The sequence below is a fragment of the Pseudophryne corroboree genome, chromosome 1 (assembly GCF_028390025.1).
Source record: "Pseudophryne corroboree isolate aPseCor3 chromosome 1, aPseCor3.hap2, whole genome shotgun sequence".
Lineage (NCBI taxonomy): Eukaryota > Metazoa > Chordata > Amphibia > Anura > Myobatrachidae > Pseudophryne > Pseudophryne corroboree.
Window position 1 is genome coordinate 835,952,697 of NC_086444.1, and position 21,104 is coordinate 835,973,800.

Genomic DNA, 21,104 nt, shown 5'->3' on the forward strand with positions numbered 1-21,104 from the left:
TAGACCAGTTAGTCTTACATCTATAGTGGGGAAAGTATTGGAAGATATTCTAAGGGACAGTATTCAAAAGTTTCTTGAAGCAAATAAGGTAATTAAAAGGAACCAACATGGATTTGTGAAGGACAGATCATGTCAGACCAACTTACTTGGCTTTTATGAAACAGTAAGTGCGAACCTGGATCAGGGTAAAGAGGTGGATATAATCTTTTTAGACTTTGCCAAAGCTTTCGACACTATACCACACATGCGTCTTATCTATAAGCTACAAGAAATAGGGCTAGAGAGCACAATATGCACTTGGTTCAGTAATTGATTAGATAATAGGGAGCAGCGCGTTGTGGTCAATGGATCATTTTCAAATTGGACTAAAGTACTAAGTGGTGTGCCACAAGGGTCTGTACCACTTTTGTTCAACATTTTCATCAACAACCTAACAGTAGGTCTAGAGAGCATGGTGTCAATTTTCGCAGACGATACCAAATTGTGTAAGGTTATAAATACGGAGGGGGATGCTGAGTCTCTTCAGAACGACTTAACTAAACTGGAAACATGGGCAGCAAAATGGAGAATGAGATTCAACACAGACAAGTGTAAGGTTATGCACTGTGGGGGCAAGACCAAAAATTACACCTACATACTAAATGGGGTAATATTAGGGGATTCAGTACTGGAAAAAGACTTAGGGGTTCACATAGATAACAAATTAAGCAGCAGTACCCAAAGTAGGAGTGCAGCAAAGAAAGCTAATAAGATATTAGCATGCATAAAACGGGGAATTGATGCAAGGGACAAGAGTATTATACTCCCATTATATAAATCACTAGTGAGGCCAAATCCTGAATACTGTGTGCAATTTTGGGCACCATATTACAAATAGGATATCCTGGAGCTAGAAAAGGTTCAGAGGCGGGCGACCAAACTAATCAAGGGCATGGAGATGCTGGAATACGAGGAAAGGCTTGCAAGGCTAGGCATGTTTACATTGGAAAAGAGGAGTCTAAGAGAGGACATGATTAACATCTACAAGTATATAAGGGGTCAATACACAAAGTTTGGGAGGGACCTGTTTTCTATAAGATCAGCACAGAGAACACGTGGTCACTCGCTTAGGTTAGAGGAGAGGAGTTTCCGCACATTGAGGCGAAAAGGTTTTTTCACAGTAAGGACAAGACGTGTTTGGAATTCCCTGCCTGAGAGAGTAGTAACTGCGGACTCAGTCAACACCTATAAGAATGGGTTAGATAAATTCCTATTGGATAAAGATATTCAGGGTTAAAGTGCCTAGGCACACATTATAGTTAATTTGATTAGTCCTAACATAAAAATAACTAGTCCTATAATAAGACTGTATAGGAGACCACAAATAGGTTGAACTCTATGGACAATTGTCTTTTTTCAACCTTAGTTACTATGTTACTATGTTTGCTAAGTTCTACAAGTTCGATACTTTGGCCTCTGAGGACCTAAAGTTTGGTCAATCAGTCCTGCAGGAGCCTCCGCGCTCTCCCTCCCGTTCTGGGAACTTTGGTACATCCCCATGGTACTAATGTGGACCCCAGCATCCTCTAGGATGTAAGAGAAAATAGGATTTTAATTACCTACCAGTAAATCCTTTTCTCGTAGTCCGCAGAGGATGCTGGGCGCCCGCCCAGCACTTCGTTTTCCTGCTGTGGTTACTTGATTCAGTACTGCTTTGTTCTTAGTTCAGTACTGTGTTGTTACTTGGTTAAGTAATGTTTTTCAGCTGTTGCTGAGTTTCAAGCTAGTTAGCTTGGTTTGCCTTGTTGTGTGAGCTGGTGTGACTCTCGCCACTATCTGTGTAAAATCCTTTTCTCGAAGTTGTCCATCTCGGGCACAGTTTATAGACTGAGTCTGGTAGGAGGGGCATAGAGGGAGGAGCCAGCCCACACTATCAAACTCTTAAAGTTCCAGTGGCTCCTAGTGGGCCTGTCTACACCCCATGGTACTAATGTGGACCCCAGCATCCTCTACGGACTGCGAGAAAAGGATTTACCGGTAGGTAATTAAAATCCTATTTCTCTGACGTCCTAGTGGATGCTGGGTACTCCGTAAGGACCATGGGGAATAGACGGGCTCCGCAGGAGACTGGGCACTCTTAAAAGAAAGATTAGGTACTACATCTGGTGTGCACTGGCTCCTCCCTCTATGCCCCTCCTCCAGACCTCAGTTAGAATCTGTGCCCGGCCAGAGCTGGATGCACTTAGTGGGCTCTCCTGAGCTCACTAGAAAAGAAAGTATTTGTTAGGTTTTTTATTTTCAGTGAGATCTGCTGGCAACAGACTCACTGCTACGAGGGACTTAGGGGAGAGAAGCAAACCTACCTGCTTGCAGCTAGCTTGTGCTTCTAAGGCTACTGGACACCATTAGCTCCAGAGGGATCGAACACAGGGCCCGACCTCGATCGTCCGTTCCCGGAGCCGCGCCGCCGTCCCCCTTGCAGAGCCAGAAGACGGAAGAACCAGGAGAAAATCGGCGGCTGAAGACTCTGGTCTTCAACAAGGTAGCGCACTGCACTGCAGCTGTGCGCCATTGCTCCCACAGCACACCACACGCTCCGGTCACTTGTGGGTGCAGGGCGCTGGGGGAGGGGCGCCCTGGGCTGCAATATGTATACCTTTTTGGCAAAATGCACATAATACAGTTATAAACTGTATATGTGCCTAATCCCCCGCCATAAATATTATCAAAACAGCGGGAGAAGCCCGCCGCTGAAGGGGCGGGGCTATCTTCCTCAGCACAGCCAGCGCCATTTTCTCTTCACAGCTCCGCTGGAAGGACGTTCCCCAGGCTCTCCCCTGCAGTATACACTACGAGAAGGGTAAAAAAGAGGGGGGGGGGCACATAAATTTAGGCGCAAAAGGTGATATAAGCAGCTATTGGGGGAAAATTCACTTTGTATTAGTGTAAATCCCTCTGTTATATAGCGCTCTGGTGTGTGCTGGCATACTCTCTCTCTGTCTCCCCAAAGGACTTTGTGGGGTCCTGTCCTCAGTCAGAGCATTCCCTGTGTGTGTGTGCGGTGTGTCGGTACGGCTGTGTCGACATGTTTGATGAAGACGCTTACGTGGAGGTGGAGCAGGAGCCGATAAGTGTGATGTCGCCCCCTGCGGGGCCGACACCAGAGTGGATGGATATGTGGAAGGTATTAACCGACAGTGTCGACTCCTTGCATAAAAGGTTCGATGACGTAACAGCTTTGGGACAGCCGGCATCTCAGCCCGCGCCTGCCCAGGCGTCTCAGAGGCCATCAGGGGCTCAAAAACGCCCGCTACCTCAGATGGCAGACACAGATGTCGACACGGAGTCTGACTCCAGTGTAGACGAGGATGAGACAAATGTACAGTCCACAAGGGCCATCCGATGCATGATTACGGCAATGAAAAATGTGTTGCACATTTCTGACATTAACCCGGTTACCACAAAAAAGGGTATTATGTTTGGGGAGAAAAAGCAGCCAGTGACTTTTCCCCCATCTGATGAGTTAAATGAATTGTGTGAAGAAGCGTGGTGTTCCCCAGATAAGAAATTAGTGATTTCTAAGAGGTTACTAATGGCGTACCCTTTCCCGCCAACGGACAGGTTACGTTGGGAAACATCCCCTAGGGTGGACAAGGCGCTCACACGCTTATCAAAAAAGGTGGCACTGCCGTCCCAGGATACGGCCGCCTTAAAGGAGCCTGCAGATAGAAAGCAGGAGGCTATCCTGAAGTCTGTGTATACACACTCAGGTACTATACTGAGACCTACAATTGCTTCAGCATGGATGTGTAGTGCTGCAGCTGCTTGGTCTGATACCCTGTCAGATAACATTGATTCCCTTGACAGGGATACTATTTTGCTAACCATAGAGCATATTAAAGACGTCGTCTTATATATGAGGGATGCACAGAGGGACATTTGCCTGCTGGCATCTAGAATTAATGCAATGTCCATTTCTGCCAGGAGAGTATTATGGACTCGGCAGTGGACAGGTGATGCTGATTCTAAAAGGCACATGGAGGTTTTGCCTTATAAGGGTGAGGAATTGTTTGGGGACGGTCTCTCGGACCTCGTATCCACAGCAACAGCTGGGAAGTCGACTTTTTTACCTCAGGTTCCCTCACAGCCTAAAAAAGCACCGTATTATCAAGTACAGTCCTTTCGGCCTCAGAAAGGCAAGCGGGTCAGAGGCGCGTCCTTTCTGCCCAGAGGCAGGGGTAGAGGGAAAAAGCTGCACCAGACAGCCAGTTCCCAGGAACAAAAATCCTCCCCTGCTTCCACTAAGTCCACCGCATGACGCTGGGGCTCCACAGGTGGAGCCAGGTGCGGTGGGGGCGCGACTCCGGAACTTCAGCGACCAGTGGGTTCGCTCGCAGGTGGATCCCTGGGTTCTACAAGTGGTATCTCAGGGATACAAGCTGGAGTTCGAGGCGTCTCCCCCTCGCCGTTACCTCAAATCAGCCTTGCCATCTGCTCCCAAGGAAAGGGAGGTAGTACTGGCGGCAATTCACAAGCTGTACCTTCAGCAGGTGATAATCAAAGTTCCGCTCCTTCAACAGGGACGGGGTTACAATTCCACAATGTTTGTGGTACCGAAACCAGACGGTTCGGTGAGACCCATTCTAAATTTGAAATCCTTGAACACTTATATAAGGAAGTTCAAGTTCAAAATGGAATCGCTCAGGGCGGTTATTGCAAGCCTGGAAGAGGGGGATTTTATGGTGTCACTGGACATCAAGGATGCTTACCTGCATGTCCCCATTTACCCACCTCACCAGGAGTACCTCAGGTTTGTGGTACAGGACTGTCATTACCAATTCCAGACGTTGCAGTTTGGTCTGTCCACGGCACCGAGGGTATTTACCAAGGTAATGGCCGAAATGATGATACTCCTTCGAAAGAAGGGAGTTATAATTATCCCGTACTTGGACGATCTCCTTATAAAGGCGAGGTCCAAGGAGCAGTTGTTAGTCGGAGTAGCACTATCTCGGGAAGTGCTACAACAGCACGGCTGGATTCTGAATATCCCAAAGTCGCAGCTGATTCCTACGACGCGTCTGCTGTTCTTGGGCATGATTCTGGACACAGAACAGAAGAAGGTGTTTCTCTCTGAGGAGAAGGCCCAGGAATTGTCATCTCTGGTCAGAGACCTCCTGAAACCAAAACAGGTGTCGGTGCATCACTGCACGCGAGTCCTGGGAAAGATGGTAGCTTCTTACGAAGCAATTCCCTTCGGCAGGTTCCATGCAAGGATCTTTCAGTGGGATCTGTTAGACAAGTGGTCCGGATCGCATCTTCAGATGCATCGGTTGATCACCCTGTCCCCGAGGGCCAGGGTGTCTCTGCTGTGGTGGCTGCAGAGTGCTCATCTTCTCGAGGGCCGCAGATTCGGCATTCAGGACTGGGTCCTGGTGACCACGGATGCAAGCCTCCGAGGTTGGGGGGCAGTCACTCAGGGAAGAAACTTCCAAGGACAGTGGTCGAGTCAGGAGACTTCCCTACACATAAATATTCTGGAACTAAGGGCCATTTACAATGCCCTAAGTCAAGCAGAACCCCTGCTTCAAAACCAGCCGGTGCTGATTCAGTCAGACAACATCACGGCGGTCACCCATGTAAACCGACAGGGCGGCACAAGAAGCAGGATGGCGATGGCAGAAGCCACAAGGATTCTCCGATGGGCGGAGAATCACGTGCTAGCACTGTCAGCGGTGTTCATTCCGGGAGTGGACAACTGGGAAGCAGACTTCCTCAGCAGGCACGACCTCCACCCGGGAGAGTGGGGACTTCATCCAGAAGTCTTCCAGCTGATTGTAAATCGATGGGAAAGGCCACAGGTGGACATGATGGCGTACCGCCTCAACAAAAAGCTAAACAGATATTGCGCCAGGTCAAGGGACCCTCAGGCGATAGCTGTGGACGCTCTAGTGACACCGTGGGTGTACCAGTCGGTTTATGTGTTCCCTCCTCTTCCTCTCATACCAAAGGTACTGAGGATAGTAAGAAAGAGAGGAGTAAGAACTATACTCATCGTTCCGGATTGGCCAAGAAGAACTTGGTACCCGGAACTACAAGAAATGATCTCAGAGGACCCTTGGCCTCTGCCGCTCCGACAGGACCTGCTACAGCAGCGGCCCTGTCTGTTCCAAGACTTACCGCGGCTGCGTTTGACGGCATGGCGGTTGAACGCCGGATCCTAATGGAAAAGGGCATTCCAGTTGAAGTCATTCCTACGCTGATAAAAGCTAGGAAGGATGTGACAGCAAAACATTATCACCGCATATGGCGAAAATATGTTGCTTGGTGTGAGGCCATGAAGGCCCCAACAGAGGAATTTCAGCTGGGTCGATTTCTGCACTTCCTACAGTCAGGAGTGACTATGGGCCTAAAATTGGGATCCATTAAAGTCCAGATTTCGGCCCTGTCTATTTTCTTTCAACAAGAACTGGCTTCACTGCCTGAAGTTCAGACGTTTGTTAAGGGAGTGCTGCATATTCAGCCCCCTTTTGTGCCTCCAGTGGCACCTTGGGATCTCAACATAGTGTTGGATTTCCTAAAATCACATTGGTTTGAGCCACTTCAGACCGTAGAGTTGAAGTATCTCACGTGGAAGGTAGTCATGCTGCTGGCCTTGGCCTCAGCTAGGCGTGTGTCAGAATTGGCGGCTTTGTCCTGTAAATGCCCATATCTGATTTTCCATATGGACAGGGCAGAATTGAGGACTCGTCCCCAATTTCTCCCAAAGGTGGTATCAGCGTTTCATTTGAACCAACCTATTGTGGTGCCTGGACGTAGTGCGGGCCCTGAAAATCTATGTTTCCAGGACGGCTAGAGTCAGAAAAACTGACTCGCTGTTTATCCTGCATGCACCCAACAAGCTGGGTGCTCCTGCTTCAAAGCAGACTATTGCTCGCTGGATCTGTAGCACGATTCAACTTGCACATTCTGCGGCTGGACTGCCGCATCCTAAATCAGTAAAAGCCCATTCCACGAGGAAGGTGGGCTCTTCTTGGGCGGCTGCCCGAGGGGTCTAGGCTTTACAACTTTGCCGAGCTGCTACTTGGTCGGGATCAAACACTTTTGCAAAATTCTACAAGTTTGATACCCTGGCTGAGGAGGACCTTGAGTTTGCTCATTCGGTGCTGCAGAGTCATCCGCACTCTCCCGCCCGTTTGGGAGCTTTGGTATAATCCCCATGGTCCTTACGGAGTACCCAGCATCCACTAGGACGTCAGAGAAAATAAGAATTTACTCACCGGTAATTCTATTTCTCGTAGTCCGTAGTGGATGCTGGGAGCCCGTCCCAAGTGCGGACTTTCTGCAATACATGTATATAGTTATTGCTTAACTATAGGGTTATTGTTATGAGCCATCTGTTGAATGAGGCTCAGTTGTTGTTCATACTGTTAACTGGGTATAGTTATCACAAGTTGTACGGTGTGATTGGTGTGGCTGGTATGAGTCTTACCCTGGATTCCAAATCCTTTCCTTGTAGTGTCAGCTCTTCCGGGCACAGTTTCCCTAACTGAGGTCTGGATGAGGGGCATTGAGGGAGGAGCCAGTGCACACCAGATAGGACCTAATCTTTCTTTTAAGAGTGCCCAGTCTCCTGCGGAGCCCGTCTATTCCCCATGGTCCTTACAGAGTACCCAGCATCCACTACGGACTACGAGAAATAGAAATACCGGTGAGTAAATTCTTATTTTTCTTTATTTATTGAAGTCTACTGGGGAAAAACAAAGGAAGAACTTATGTTTTGCTTCATTTTCTAAAGTTGTAAGGCAAAATACTGTTGAGGAATATTTCCCATACTTCCAAAGAGTCACTGTGTTATTCTTCTAGTGTTCCCTCTGTCCATTTTGAGAAATTGTGTAACTGCTTCTTGAAACACTTCATGCCTGAAGCTGTATAATAGATCTAGTAAACCGTTTCATCGGGAAAGAAAAACACACAGTCCGTCCAATTTTTTATTTGATGCAGTCAGAGTGTTCTTGTGCTGCAGGTGCGCTGTAATCCACTAACTAATGTTTTCTACAAGCTATAGACTTCCATTCAAGTGCTGCAGTTCATCAGCCGAGTTTCAGAGCTCAAGGTTAATATCTCATGCTTTTCATGTGTGTCTTGGCAACCAGTTCCACCCACATGCCTTCATTCACCCGAGCAGAATGTGCACTTGAATAATAAGGGCTCCATCTTCTGTTCACATAGTAGAACACACTTTCATAAGTGTTTTCAGATGGTTGCTTGCAGTATTGACTTGCCTGAACACTAGCAATTGTAGTCAATGATAAGAACATAGCATATGGTATAACAATTTCAGTTGGCATTTTAATTAAATAATGTACTTTTTGTCACATTGTAGTAAATTTTATTTCTCTAACGTCCTTGAGGGATGCTGGGACTCCGTAAGGACCATGGGGAATAGACGGGCTCCGCAGGAGATAGGGCACTTTAAGACAGCTTTAGACTCTGGCTGTCATTTTTCAAACACAGCCTGTAATATGGCAGTTAGGAGCAGATTGGATGGTTCCTTATCTCTCTTCACTTTACCTCTCTGCAAAACTTAGTACATATACCCCCACGACACAAAAATAAAAAGAAAAAAGAAAATTTTACTTACCGGTAAATCTATTTCTCGTAGTCCGTAGTGGATGCTGGGGACTCCGTAAGGACCATGGGGATAGACGGGCTTCGCAGGAGACATGGGCACTTTAAGAAAGAATTTAGGTTCTGGTGTGCACTGGCTCCTCCCTCTATGCCCCTCCTCCAGACCTCAGTTTTACACTGTGCCCAGAGCAGGATGGGTGCACTGCAGAGAGCTCTCCTGAGTTCTCTGCCTAGAAGCATTTTTGTTTGGATTTTTTTCTACTTTTTTACAGGGAGCACTGCTGGCAACAGGCTCCCTGCATCGAGGGACTGAGGAGAGAGGGGCAGACCTTCTTGTCTAAGATAGGCTCTGCTTCCTCGGCTACTGGACACCATTAGCTCCAGAGGGGGTGAACACAGGTTCTTACTGGGCGTCCACCCCCAGAGCGGCGCCGCCATTCTCCTTAAAGAGCCAGAAGAACCGAAGTCAGAAGACGTCAGGCGGCAGAAGCCTTCAGCTTCACTGAGGTAACGCACAGCACCGCAGCTGTGCGTCATTGCTCCCATACACCTCACATACTCCGGTCACTGTAAGGGTGCAGGGCGCAGGGGGGGGGGGGGCGCTCTGGGCAGCAATATAACACCTCTATTATGGCAAAAGACAATATACATGTACAGGTGGGCACTGTACATGTATATAAAAGAGCCCCCGCCATATTTTAGTAAGTTTGAGCGGGACAGAAGCCCGCCGCCGAGGGGGCGGGGCTTCTCCCTCAGCACTCACCAGCACCATTTTCTCTCCACAGCACCGCTGAGAGGAAGCTCCCCGGACTCTCCCCTGCTTACACACGGTGAAGGGGTGTTTAAAAGAGAGGGGGGGGGGGCACATAATTGGCGGATAACATATTATACAGCACGGCTGGGGGGAAAACATTTGTGTTGGTCTCCAGGGTCATTGCGCTGGGGTGTGTGCTGGCATACTCTCTCTCTGTCTCTCCAAAGGGCCTTGAAGGGGATACTGTCTTCAGAAAAGAGGTTCCCTGTGTGTGTGAAGTGTGTCGGTACGCGTGTGTCGACATGTTTGACGAGGAAGGCTCGCTTAATGTGGAGGGGGAGTGCTTGAATGTCATGTCGCCGTCAGCAACGCCGACACCGGAATGGGTGGATATGCTGAATGTCTTGAATGCAAATGTCAATCTATTGCATAAAAGGTTAGACAAGGCTGAAGCTAGGGATCAGTCAGTTAGCCAGTCCATGCCTGTGTCGGTGGCGCCAGGCCCTTCGGGTTCTCCGAAGCGCACCATATCCCAGATCGATGACACAGATACCGACACGGATACTGACTCTAGTGTCGACTATGAAGATGCAAAATTACAGCCGAGGGTGGCAAAAGGTATTCGGTACATGATTATTGCCATTAAAGAGGTTTTGCATATAACTGAGGAACCCCCTGTCCCTGACACGAGGGTACACATTTATAAAGGGAAAAAGCCTGAGGTCACCTTTCTGTCCTCATTTGAACTGAGTGAATTGTGCGAAAAGGCTTGGGAATCTCCGGATAGGAGACCACAAGTTCCCAAAAGGATTCTTATGGCGTATCCTTTTCCACAAACGGATAGGATACGATGGGAATCTTCGCCTAAAGTAGACAAGGTGCTGACACGCTTGTCCAAAAAGGTGGCACTGCCTTCTCAGGATACGGCTTCCCTCAAGGATCCTGCTGATCGCAGGCAGGAAATTACCATGAAGCACATTTACACTCATTCAGGTACTATTGTTAGACCGGCTATGGCGTCGGCCTGGGTTTGTAGTGCGGTTGTGGCATGGGCAGATTCCTTATCTACGGAGATTGACACCTTAGATAGGGATGCCATTCAACTAACCATAGAGCATATCAGAGATGCTGCCTTGTATATGAGAGATGCTCAGAGAGACATTTGTTTATTAAGCTCCAGAATAAATGCTATGTCTATTTCTGTTAGGCGGCTCTTGTGGACCCGACAGTGGACGGGAGACGCCGATTCAAATCGGCATATGGAGTCCTTGCCTTACAAAGGGGAGGAGTTGTTTGGAGACGGCCTCTCGGACCTTGTCTCTACTGCTACGGCTGGTAAGTCGAATTTCTTACCTTATGTCCCCCCGCAGCATACAAAAAAGGCACCTCATTATCATATGCAGTCCTTTCGTTCCAATAAAAACAAAAAGGTACGGGGATCGTCCTTTGTTGCCAGAGGGAAAGGCAGGAGAAAGAAGCTGCACACAGCTAGTTCCCAAGAGCAGAAGTCCTCCCCTGTGTCTGCAAAGTCCACCGCATGACGCTGGGGCTTCCCGGGGGGAGGCAGATCTAGTGGGGGCTCGTCTTCGGTTTTTCAGCCACGTCTGGGTTCACTCGCAGAGAGGGAGCTAGTGTTGGCAGCAATCCAAAAATTGTATATTCAACAGGTGATTGTCACAGTTCCTCATCTCCAGCAAGGAGAGGGATATTACTCAACCCTGTTTGTGGTCCTGCAACCGGACGGTTCGGTCAGACCCATTTTAAACCTAAAATCCCTGAACCTGTACTTGAAGAGGTTCAAGTTCAAAATGGAATCACTCAGGGCGGTCATCGCCAGCCTGGAGGAGGGAGATTGGATGGTGTCCCTGGACATAAAGGATGCTTACCTTCATGTTTCCGGTATTTCCCCCTCATCAGGCGTTCCTGAGATTTGCAGTGCAGGACTGTCACTACCAATTTCAGACGTTGCCGTTTGGGCTTTCCACGGCCCCGAGAATTTTCACCAAGGTAATGGCGGAAATGATGGTGCTCCTGTGCTGGCAGGGGGTCACAATTATCCCATACTTGGACGATCTCCTCATAAAGGCGAGATCTCGGGAGAAGTTGCTGGACAGCCTGTCTCTGTCCATGAAGACGTTGCAGTTACACGGCTGGATTCTCAATATACCGAAGTCCCAGCTAGTCCCTACAACGCGTCTGACTTTTTTGGGCCTGATTCTAGACACAGACCAGAAAAAGGTTTTTCTTCCGATCGAAAAGGTTCAGGAGCTCATAGCCCTGGTCAGGCACCTATTAAAACCAAAACAGGTTTCAGTGCATCATTGCACACGGGTCCTGGGGAAGGTGGTGGCTTCATACGAGGCCATCCCTTTCGGCAGGTTCCATTCGAGGACTTTTCAATGGGACCTCTTGGACAAGTGGTCCGGGTCCTATTTACAAATGCATCAAAGGATCACCCTGTCTCCCAGGACCAGGGTATCTCTCCTGTGGTGGCTGCACAGTGCTCACCTACTAGAGGGTCGCAGATTCGGCATTCAGGACTGAGTCCTGGTGACCACGGACGCAAGCCTCCGAGGCTGGGGAGCAGTCACACTGGGAAGAAATTTCCAAGGTCTCTGGTCAAATCTAGAGACTTGTCTCCACATCAACGTCCTGGAGTTGAGGGCCATATACAACGCCCTGCGTCAAGCGGAGGAAATGCTTCGGGAAAAACCGGTTCTGATTCAGTCAGACAATGTCACGGCAGTGGCTCATATAAACCGCCAAGGCGGAACAAGGAGCAGAGTGGCCATGGCAGAAGCGACCAGGATTCTACGCTGGGCGGAAGGCCATGTAAGCGCCCTATCAGCAGTGTTCATCCCGGGGGTGGACAACTGGGAGGCGGACTTCCTCAGCAGGCATGACCTGCATCCGGGAGAGTGGGGACTTCATCAAGAAGTCTTCGCACAGATCACGGGTTGGTGGGGACTGCCTCAAATAGACATGATGGCATCCCGTCTCAACAAAAAGCTAAAGCGGTATTGCGCCAGGTCAAGGGACCCTCAGGCGGTAGCGGTAGACGCTCTGGTGACACCTTGGGTGTTCAGATCGGTCTATGTGTTTCCTCCTCTTCCTCTCATACCCAAAGTGTTGAGAATAATAAGAATAAGCAGGGTCAGAACAATCCTCATTGTTCCAGATTGGCCACGGAGGACTTGGTATACGGAGCTGCAAGAGTTGCTCACAGAAGATCCGTGGCCTCTTCCTCTAAGGCAGGACCTGCTGCGGTAGGGGCCCTGTCTGTTCCAAGACTTACCGCGGCTGCGTTTGACGGCATGGCGATTGAACGCCGGATCCTAGCGGAAAAAGAGATTCCGGAGGAGGTCATTCCTACCCTGATCAAGGCTAGGAAAGATGTGACGTTGAAACATTATCACCGTATATGGCGAAAATATGTTTCTTGGTGTGGGGCCAGAGCTGCTCATACGGAGGAGTTCCATTTGGGCCGTCTACTTCACTTCCTTCAAACAGGAGTCACTTTGGGCCTAAAATTAGGGTCCATAAAGGTCCAAATTTCGGCCTTATCCATTTTCTTTCAAAGAGAACTAGCCTCTCTTCCTGAAGTACAGACTTTTGTGAAGGGTGTGCTGCATATTCAGCCTCCCTTTGTGCCTCCGGTGGCGCCTTGGGATCTTAACGTGGTGTTACGTTTCCTCAAGTCACCTTGGTTTGAACCACTCAAAACTGTGGAGTTGAAATACCTCACGTGGAAAGTGGTCATGTTGTTGGCATTAGCTTCGGCAAGACGTGTTTCAGAATTGGCGGCTTTATCACATAAAAGCCCATACTTGGTTTTTCAAGTGGATAGGGCAGAGTTGAGGACTCGTCCTCACTTTCTGCCAAAAGTGGTCTCATCTTTTCATGTGAACCAACCTATTGTCGTGCCTGTGGCTACACGGGACTTGGAGGATTCCGAGTCCCTGGATGTGGTCAGGGCTTTGAAGATTTATGTGACCAGAACGGCTAGAATCAGGAAGACTGAAGCTCTGTTTGTTCTGTATGCGGCCAACAAGGTTGGCGCTCCTGCTTCAAAGCAGACTATTGCTCACTGGATCTGTAACACGATTCAGCAGGCGCATTCTACGGCAGGTTTGCCATTGCCTAAATCGGTTTAAGGCCCATTCCACTAGGAAAGTGGGCTCTTCTTGGGCGGCTGCCCGAGGGGTCTCGGCATTACAGTTGTGCCGAGCAGCTACTTGGTCGGGGTCTAACACCTTTGCAAAGTTCTATAAGTTTGATACCCTGTCTGAGGAGGACCTCCTGTTTGCTCAATCGGTGCTGCAGAGTCATCCGCACTCTCCCGCCCGTTTGGGAGCTTTGGTATAATCCCCATGGTCCTTACGGAGTCCCAGCATCCTCAAGGACGTTAGAGAAAATAAGATTTTACTTACCGGTAAATCTATTTCTCGTAGTCCGTAGAGGATGTTGGGCGCCCGTCCCAAGTGCGGACTTCTTCTGCAAGACTTGTATATAGTTGTTGCTTACATAAGGGTTATGTTATAGTTTATCGGTTGAACCGAGGCTATGTTGTTGTTCATACTGTTGACTGGGTAGTGTATCACAAGTTATACGGTGTGATTGGTGTGGCTGGTATGGATCTCGCCCTTAGATTTACAAAAATCCTTCCTCGTACTGTCCATCTCCTCTGGGCACAGTTTCCCTAACTGAGGTCTGGAGGAGGGGCATAGAGGGAGGAGCCAGTGCACACCCAGAGTCTAAAGCTTTCTTAAAGTGCCCTATCTCCTGCGGAGCCCGTCAATTCCCCATGGTCCTTACGGAGTCCCAGCATCCTCTACGGACTACGAGAAATAGATTTACCGGTAAGTAAAATCTTATTATAGTGGAGTGTTGGGATTCTCCATCTTTTTGGGAACATGCACTCCCTTGTGACAGGTTCAGCAATGTCACATTAAAATGGGTTTACTTAAGTGCGCGCATTTATATATATATATATATATATATATATATATTTCAGTTACTGCTTGTGTTACACAGGGTGAGAACAAAGCGTATAGTACATAATTTATTACATATATTAAGATTTGATTTATTTTAACTCCTATTTATTAGTAACAAATATTAGTTACAGATAATTAATTACACTACCTGTGGCTTTATACCGCTAAGCAATTATAAGACCCAGCCTGCTGGCTGTCACAATCCTCTGTTCTTCAACAAACAGACACCCCCGTTTACAAAGCCTAATATACAATTATTTACATAGAGAAACAAATAAGCTATTACAGTGGTTCCATTTACCACATATTGCACATATATTTTCTACTGAATGCAAAATAGATGTGTTGGAACAAATTCATGTTTTCTTTATACATAATATTTTTCCTGTGTTACGATCCGTAAATATTTTACTAAATGATAATGCCGTTCTCCACTGCCTATAATTTGATTCCTTAATATTACAGAAATATATCACACGTTTGGAGTTGCCCGAAGACCGTACCTATTGAGTGTTTTATTTTCATACCAACAATTATGTCATTTCAATAAATGCCTGTTTATAGTTTATATGACCATATTTGTTATGAGCACTTATTGTAGATATATTTTAACTACGCAATGTGCAATAATATAATGATTTATAAGTGTTACACTAGAACTATTAAGTGTTCTATCTAGCTGCTTAGCCAGTTTGCACAAATGTATATGAATGTATTTCCCATCCTTTTTCTTCGAGTCTGATGTCAATTCTTTTACATGCTGTATACAGAACTGTACGCTGAAGCATTCTATTCAGCTTGCAAGGACAAGTTACTGAACTACTAATCAAAAATGTAATATACAAATTTGTACTATGTATGCTGACAAAGGAAAGTGTACACCAACATCTCTATGCAGATTTGATACTCAGGCCTTCTTACGTTTGGAGAGTTGGATAGGGCGTACAAACGCAGAACTCATACCAGTGCAGTGGAGGCTCTGATGGACTCCTGTCAGTCATTCCGCGTGGTCCACAAGTCACGGGGATGGTACAACCCTCCTTGTCTTGTGCTATTTATCTGGTCCCACAATATAAACAGTTCCTAACAGAACATACTGAATATCTGTCAGGAGGGTAAATTTACTAAGATGGGAGTTCTATTTAAGATGGGATGTTGTCCATAGCAACCAATCAGAGTCTACTTCTTATTTATCTAGCACCTTCTAGAAGATAATACCTGGAATCTGATTGGTTGCTATGGGCAACATCCCATCTTAAATAGAACTTCCATCTTAGTAAATTTACCCCAGGGTATCCCAATAACAGAGTCCTGGGTCCCACTTGGGCTACATACATCTGAACGAGCCTTAATGTTTATTTAGATATTGACTGGTAGAACAAAGTTATAGCGAACCCTGTATCTGGAGTTCATGAAAAAAACTTCAACCAACAATTCAGAATTATGTTTAAAACCGACCTCAATATGCCGGACTCACATTCCCCAAACACACACAGACAGTAAAAAAGCCAATGACACACATATAAAACTTGTTAAGTCATGCATTGTATATATACAGTAGTACATATTTTGTTAAACATCTAAAGAGCCAATGAAAAAAATAACATAAAAAAACCCTATATGAAATATCACCCTTACGGAGTGTTTAATAAATATTTACAGTGTATAACAATTCTGCCAGGAGACATCTACTGTATAAGTCTGTGCCACTCACGCCTCACACCTACTGCAGCACTTGATAGATCATGTCCATAGCTCGGGGATTGCTTACAATAAATAATTGCAGATTAGTGTTAGCCTTGCAGATAGTGTACCCAGCTATATAGAAATGATGGCTAAGGCAAGAACCTGTGAAATGTTACAGTATTTGTGTTTTCAACTATTTACTGATATGTCCTCATACATTATTGCTGCAGTCATGCCAAACAGCCCAGTGAGACTTTACTAGCATCGGGTATTGCCAAAAATGTGTCTTACTAGTTACAACATAAAGTAACTAGGACACACCAGGAGACTATGCTGATTCATTTAATATTCAACAATTGTATATCCATGCAGGACTAATTCTCTGAATCAGTGTATGAAGTGGCATGATGCAGCGTCCATGGCTTTTTTTCCACGCCAAGTTCTGTTGTGCTTCATACAGAGACTCAGTCGCATATCAAATCAAAAATATTTTGGCAAAAAAGATGGAGTTGCACAGGATCTGGCGGCTCATTCGTGCCAGGCATCTCACCATGCATGGTGCATTGAGACTAGATGTATGAGGACACACATTTTGTAGTTATCCTGTTAGTGTTGTTCTGCATTATATCATTAATTACAGTATTTTCCAGTCCTGAAACCTAATTGCTAATCAGAAGCAAACAACTTAGCATGCAAAACAATGCTTGAGAGCTCCACCCAAATATTAAATATAACAAAAAAATACAAAACCTAAAGTGTTAACGTTAACTTTTGCCTCGCTGTCTTTTTTTTCTTGTCATCATTCCTCCATCATTGAGGCCCTCTTGAGGTCATATGCTTTCTAAAAGTTCCCAGCACGTGAGCCCAGATAACTACCCATGTTATGTCTCTACGTTCCCCCTTTTTCTTGATCAAATAAAGTCTATATCTGATAAGACAAACAAAAAACCCTGGAGCAAAGCATGATGGAAAAAAATATTTTTTTGAATGAACAGATTCAGAGCCCCGTGTTAAAAGCAACATAAAATGCGTGTCTTCTACTCTTTAAATTCAATTATTTGCAGGTAGCTTCAGAAAATGTTGGTATTTTCTTAATGTGTATTCAGATATTGACCAGTGGAACAAAGTTATAGAGCAGCTGGGAACTCCGTGTCCAGAGTTCATGAAAAAACTTCAACCAACAGTTCGGAATTATGTGGAAAACCGACCTAAATATGCCGGACTCACATTCCCCAAACTTTTCCCAGACTCTCTATTTCCAGCAGATTCAGAGCATAATAAACTCAAAGGTAAGTTAATAAAATATTGTACAGTAATGAAATATTGCCATAGTAGATATTCAACTCTTCTGTGACCTGCTCATCTTCTGGAGGAAGTGCCTCATACAGATGTATCCTCATACATCTTGTCTCAATATGTCACACAGCGGAGATGCCTGGCGTGAGTGTGCTGACAGGTCCCATGCACACCTATGCACACATCCATACCTTTGAAATGTCTATACATGTTTTAGCGTATGCTGATTAAAATGTGTGGCATACCTATATTTTGTGTGTAGCCGCAGACGCACACAGAATACAGGCATGTCGCATATCATTTTAATCAGCAGAGTCTGCTTGTCCGTCCTTTTCACATAGCAATGCGAATAAGATGAATTGTCGGCAAAAAAGATGTTTGGCATTAACAGAGTTTCACAGGACCTTTCAGCTCACTGAACGCCAGGCATCTCCCTCTGCGTGGTGTATTGAGGCAAGATTTATAAGGACACATCTGTATGTATAAAAAAAAGATGATACCAGTATTTATTTTTACTTTCTAGTGAATCTCCTATCGCTGTCAGATGAAGGCGTGGAACCCATGTGATTTGGGATGTATTCTCACCTTGTTTATGCATCTGCAGACATAAATTATAGTCGAGTATGAAAAAGTTGTAAAGGAAACACTGCTTTTTGTTGGGCTGCTTTGACTTATTTAGTATATAGCGCTTATCTACTATATTCAAACATCTCCTAAATATTTTCGTAGGACAAACATTTGATACTGGCAAGGGTTCCAGTAGTTCTGATGTATGGGGTGATGAGGCTCATGTGTAGAAAAAAATCATAGCATTCTCATTTAAAATGTTGATAATGAAGAATAATTGTTATCAGAAAGTAATTAAAAACTTACAATATTAGGGGGGAAAAAGAAACCTGACCATAGCTTGGCAACATCGGTGTGTTGCAGGAAAAAGAAAATGCAGATCCACACTCTAAACCACGAAGAATACTGATAGTCAACATAATTATGATAAACTCTAAAAGTATAAATAAGGTCCAACTTTCAAGTGTACATTCTATACACAAATATCAAAGCATACTGCATACTGTGGTCAAGTCGCCTCATAACATCCCAGATGGGCCCATTACATCGAGTCAGAGGACTTGGCATCAACACTATTACTTTCCCATCAACTTTTTGTGTATTAACTGAGTATATGAAATAAAGACATCCTATATTTGTATCTGTGGAATGTCATAGCTATTGCTATTATAAGATGTGCAGTAGGACCAAGACATTAGCCAATATTTTCGCATCAAGTTATAATGAAGACATGGGTCTGATAGAGTCAGGACAGAGTTGATCATTTTCAGATTTCAGAAGCATTACTACGACAGTGGGGGAACATTGACCTTGGACTATCCCAAAAGGATTTTGTATGTTTCACCCCTGTAGTTTAGTAGATACTGTAGTTTGCTGTCACACAGAATTCAAAGAAGTTGTGTTTTTCCCATGCGTCATAAAAATGCTTAGTTCAAAAGTAGAACAATGTGTAAACTTAAATTTTATTGTTAAATTGAACAAAACGCCCACTGCATCTTTCCATATGCTAACCAAGGCTTACTGGGCAGATTGTATATCACATGCATGTGTGTTGGAGTGGTACAAAAGATTTAGTGACGGTCGTTAGGATGATGAGCGTTTCAGAAGGCCTTACAAATCAAAAACAAATGTCGAAAAAATTGAGAAAATTGTTTGAAATGACAGTCATCTCAGTTTTCTTACGAGCTTGCACTCTGTTAAATACATGTGTCCTCATACACCTAGCCTCAATACTCCATATGGTGTGAGATGCCAATGCAATTGAGCCTCTGTGAAAGATGTAGCTTAGCATTATTTTATTTCAATTTTGAAACTTATTCGCATCGCAGATCCAACAAAACACCATTCAAAGAGTACTACAGAGGCTGGGCTGTGACTATAACTGCACAGGAATAACATACAAAAAACATACAAAATAACAGAGGAAGCATAATGGAACGTGGCGTGAGAAAAAGACGCAGCCCCTGCATTGTAGCACTTTGTATGCAGATTCAGACTCATTCGCACACAGATGTAAAAATGTTGCACATCCGATTGATCAGACAAATCTTGCAGGGTAGTTTTGTCATTTGCAGTTGTTTTATTTGTGTAAATAAGATGCACATTTTGAGCACAAAGGGGCGTTTGGCGTAACTAAAGCCAATGAGGACACATTTAGGAGTCCCTCAGATAATGAATTTCAAAGCAAAAGTGGTCCAATTACACCACAGGTTCTCAAACTCGGTCCTCAGGACCCCACACAGTGCATGTTTTGCAGGTCTCCTCACAGATCACAAGTGAAATAATTAGCTCCACCTGTGGATCTTTTAAAATCTGCCAGTGAGTAATTAATACACCTGTGCACTTGCTGGGTTACCTGCAAAACATGCACTGTGTTGGGTCCTGAGGACCGAGTTTGAGAACCACTGAATTACACATTAGTAAAGTACTCTTGCCATTGTCCAACTAGTTCTTGTATCAGGGGTGGCCAGACTTTTGGAGTCGGTGATCTACTTTGAAAGCTGAAAAGCTTTTGTGATCTATCTATGCGGGATAATTGCCTGCGGCGAGCGCCCAAAAAAGGGTGTGGCATGGCAAAAGGGGGCATGGTAAAACAAAAAAGGGGTGTATCCTTGCTGCAAAGGGTGTAATGACTGTCTCGCACGAAATCACACATTGGCCTCCACAGGTAAAAACCTCAAACACATATGCCCCCACAGTGGCAGATACACATATGCCCCCACAGTGCCAGATATGACCGCACAGTGCCACATATGCCGCACACAGTGCCAGATACACATATGCCCCCACAGTGTCAGATATGCCCCCACAGTGCCTCATATGCCCCCACAGTGCCAGATATGGCCCCACAGTGCCAGATATACTTACTTTAGCTGGCTGTCTCTCCACTGACTGGCTGGCTGGATCCCCGCTGGCTGTCTCCCCACTGGCTGGATCCTGCTCCCGCTTCCCGCCACTGCTGCTGTCCTGCTGCCGCCGGCACTGACTGGATCAAACCAGATTGCGATCTACCGGCGAGAGCTCTGCAATCTACCGGTAGATCGCGATCAACGTTTTGGCCGCCTCTGTTTTGTACCATTAATGTCCACCAAATGGATTGAACTTGCAGTATTTCTGCCCTCTTGGCTAGTTAAAATCTATAATTAATAACAAGGGAACATGGTCAGGTTTTCCTTTTGGATTGTATTCAACTTCTTTTCTCTGACGTCCTAGTGGATGCTGGGGACTCCGTAAGGACCATGGGGAATAGACGGCTCCGCAGGAGACTGGGCACATCTAAAGAAAGATTTAGGACTATCTGGTGTGCACTGGCTCCTCCCCCTATGACCCTCCTCCAAGCCTCAGTTAGATTTCTGTGCCCGGCTGAGCTGGATGCACACTAGGGGCTCTCCTGAGCTCCTAGGAAGAAAGTGTTTGTTAGGTTTTTTATTTTCAGTGAGACCTGCTGGCAACAGGCTCACTGCATCGAGGGACTAAGGGGAGAAGAAGCGAACCTACCTAAGTGGTGGTAGCTTGGGCTTCTTAGGCTACTGGACACCATTAGCTCCAGAGGGATCGAACACAGGACCCGACCTCGTCGTCCGTTCCCGGAGCCGCGCCGCCGTCCCCCTTACAGAGCCAGAAGCAAGAAGGTGGTCCGGAAAATCGGCGGCTGAAGACTTCGGTCTTCTCCAAGGTAGCGCACAGCACTGCAGCTG

General features: G+C 46.0%; 1 protein-coding gene across 7 annotated transcripts in view; it reads left to right on the forward strand.

The window, feature by feature from the left end:
* MAPK10 (mitogen-activated protein kinase 10) overlaps nt 1-21,104 on the forward strand; it is a 485,680-nt gene that overhangs the window by 374,213 nt on the left and 90,363 nt on the right. For all 7 annotated transcript variants that reach the window (XM_063919881.1, XM_063919876.1, XM_063919875.1 and 4 more), the window contains one exon: nt 17,151-17,333. In XM_063919881.1, the coding sequence (XP_063775951.1) occupies nt 17,151-17,333 (183 nt within the window). The remainder of the gene's footprint in view (nt 1-17,150; nt 17,334-21,104) is intronic.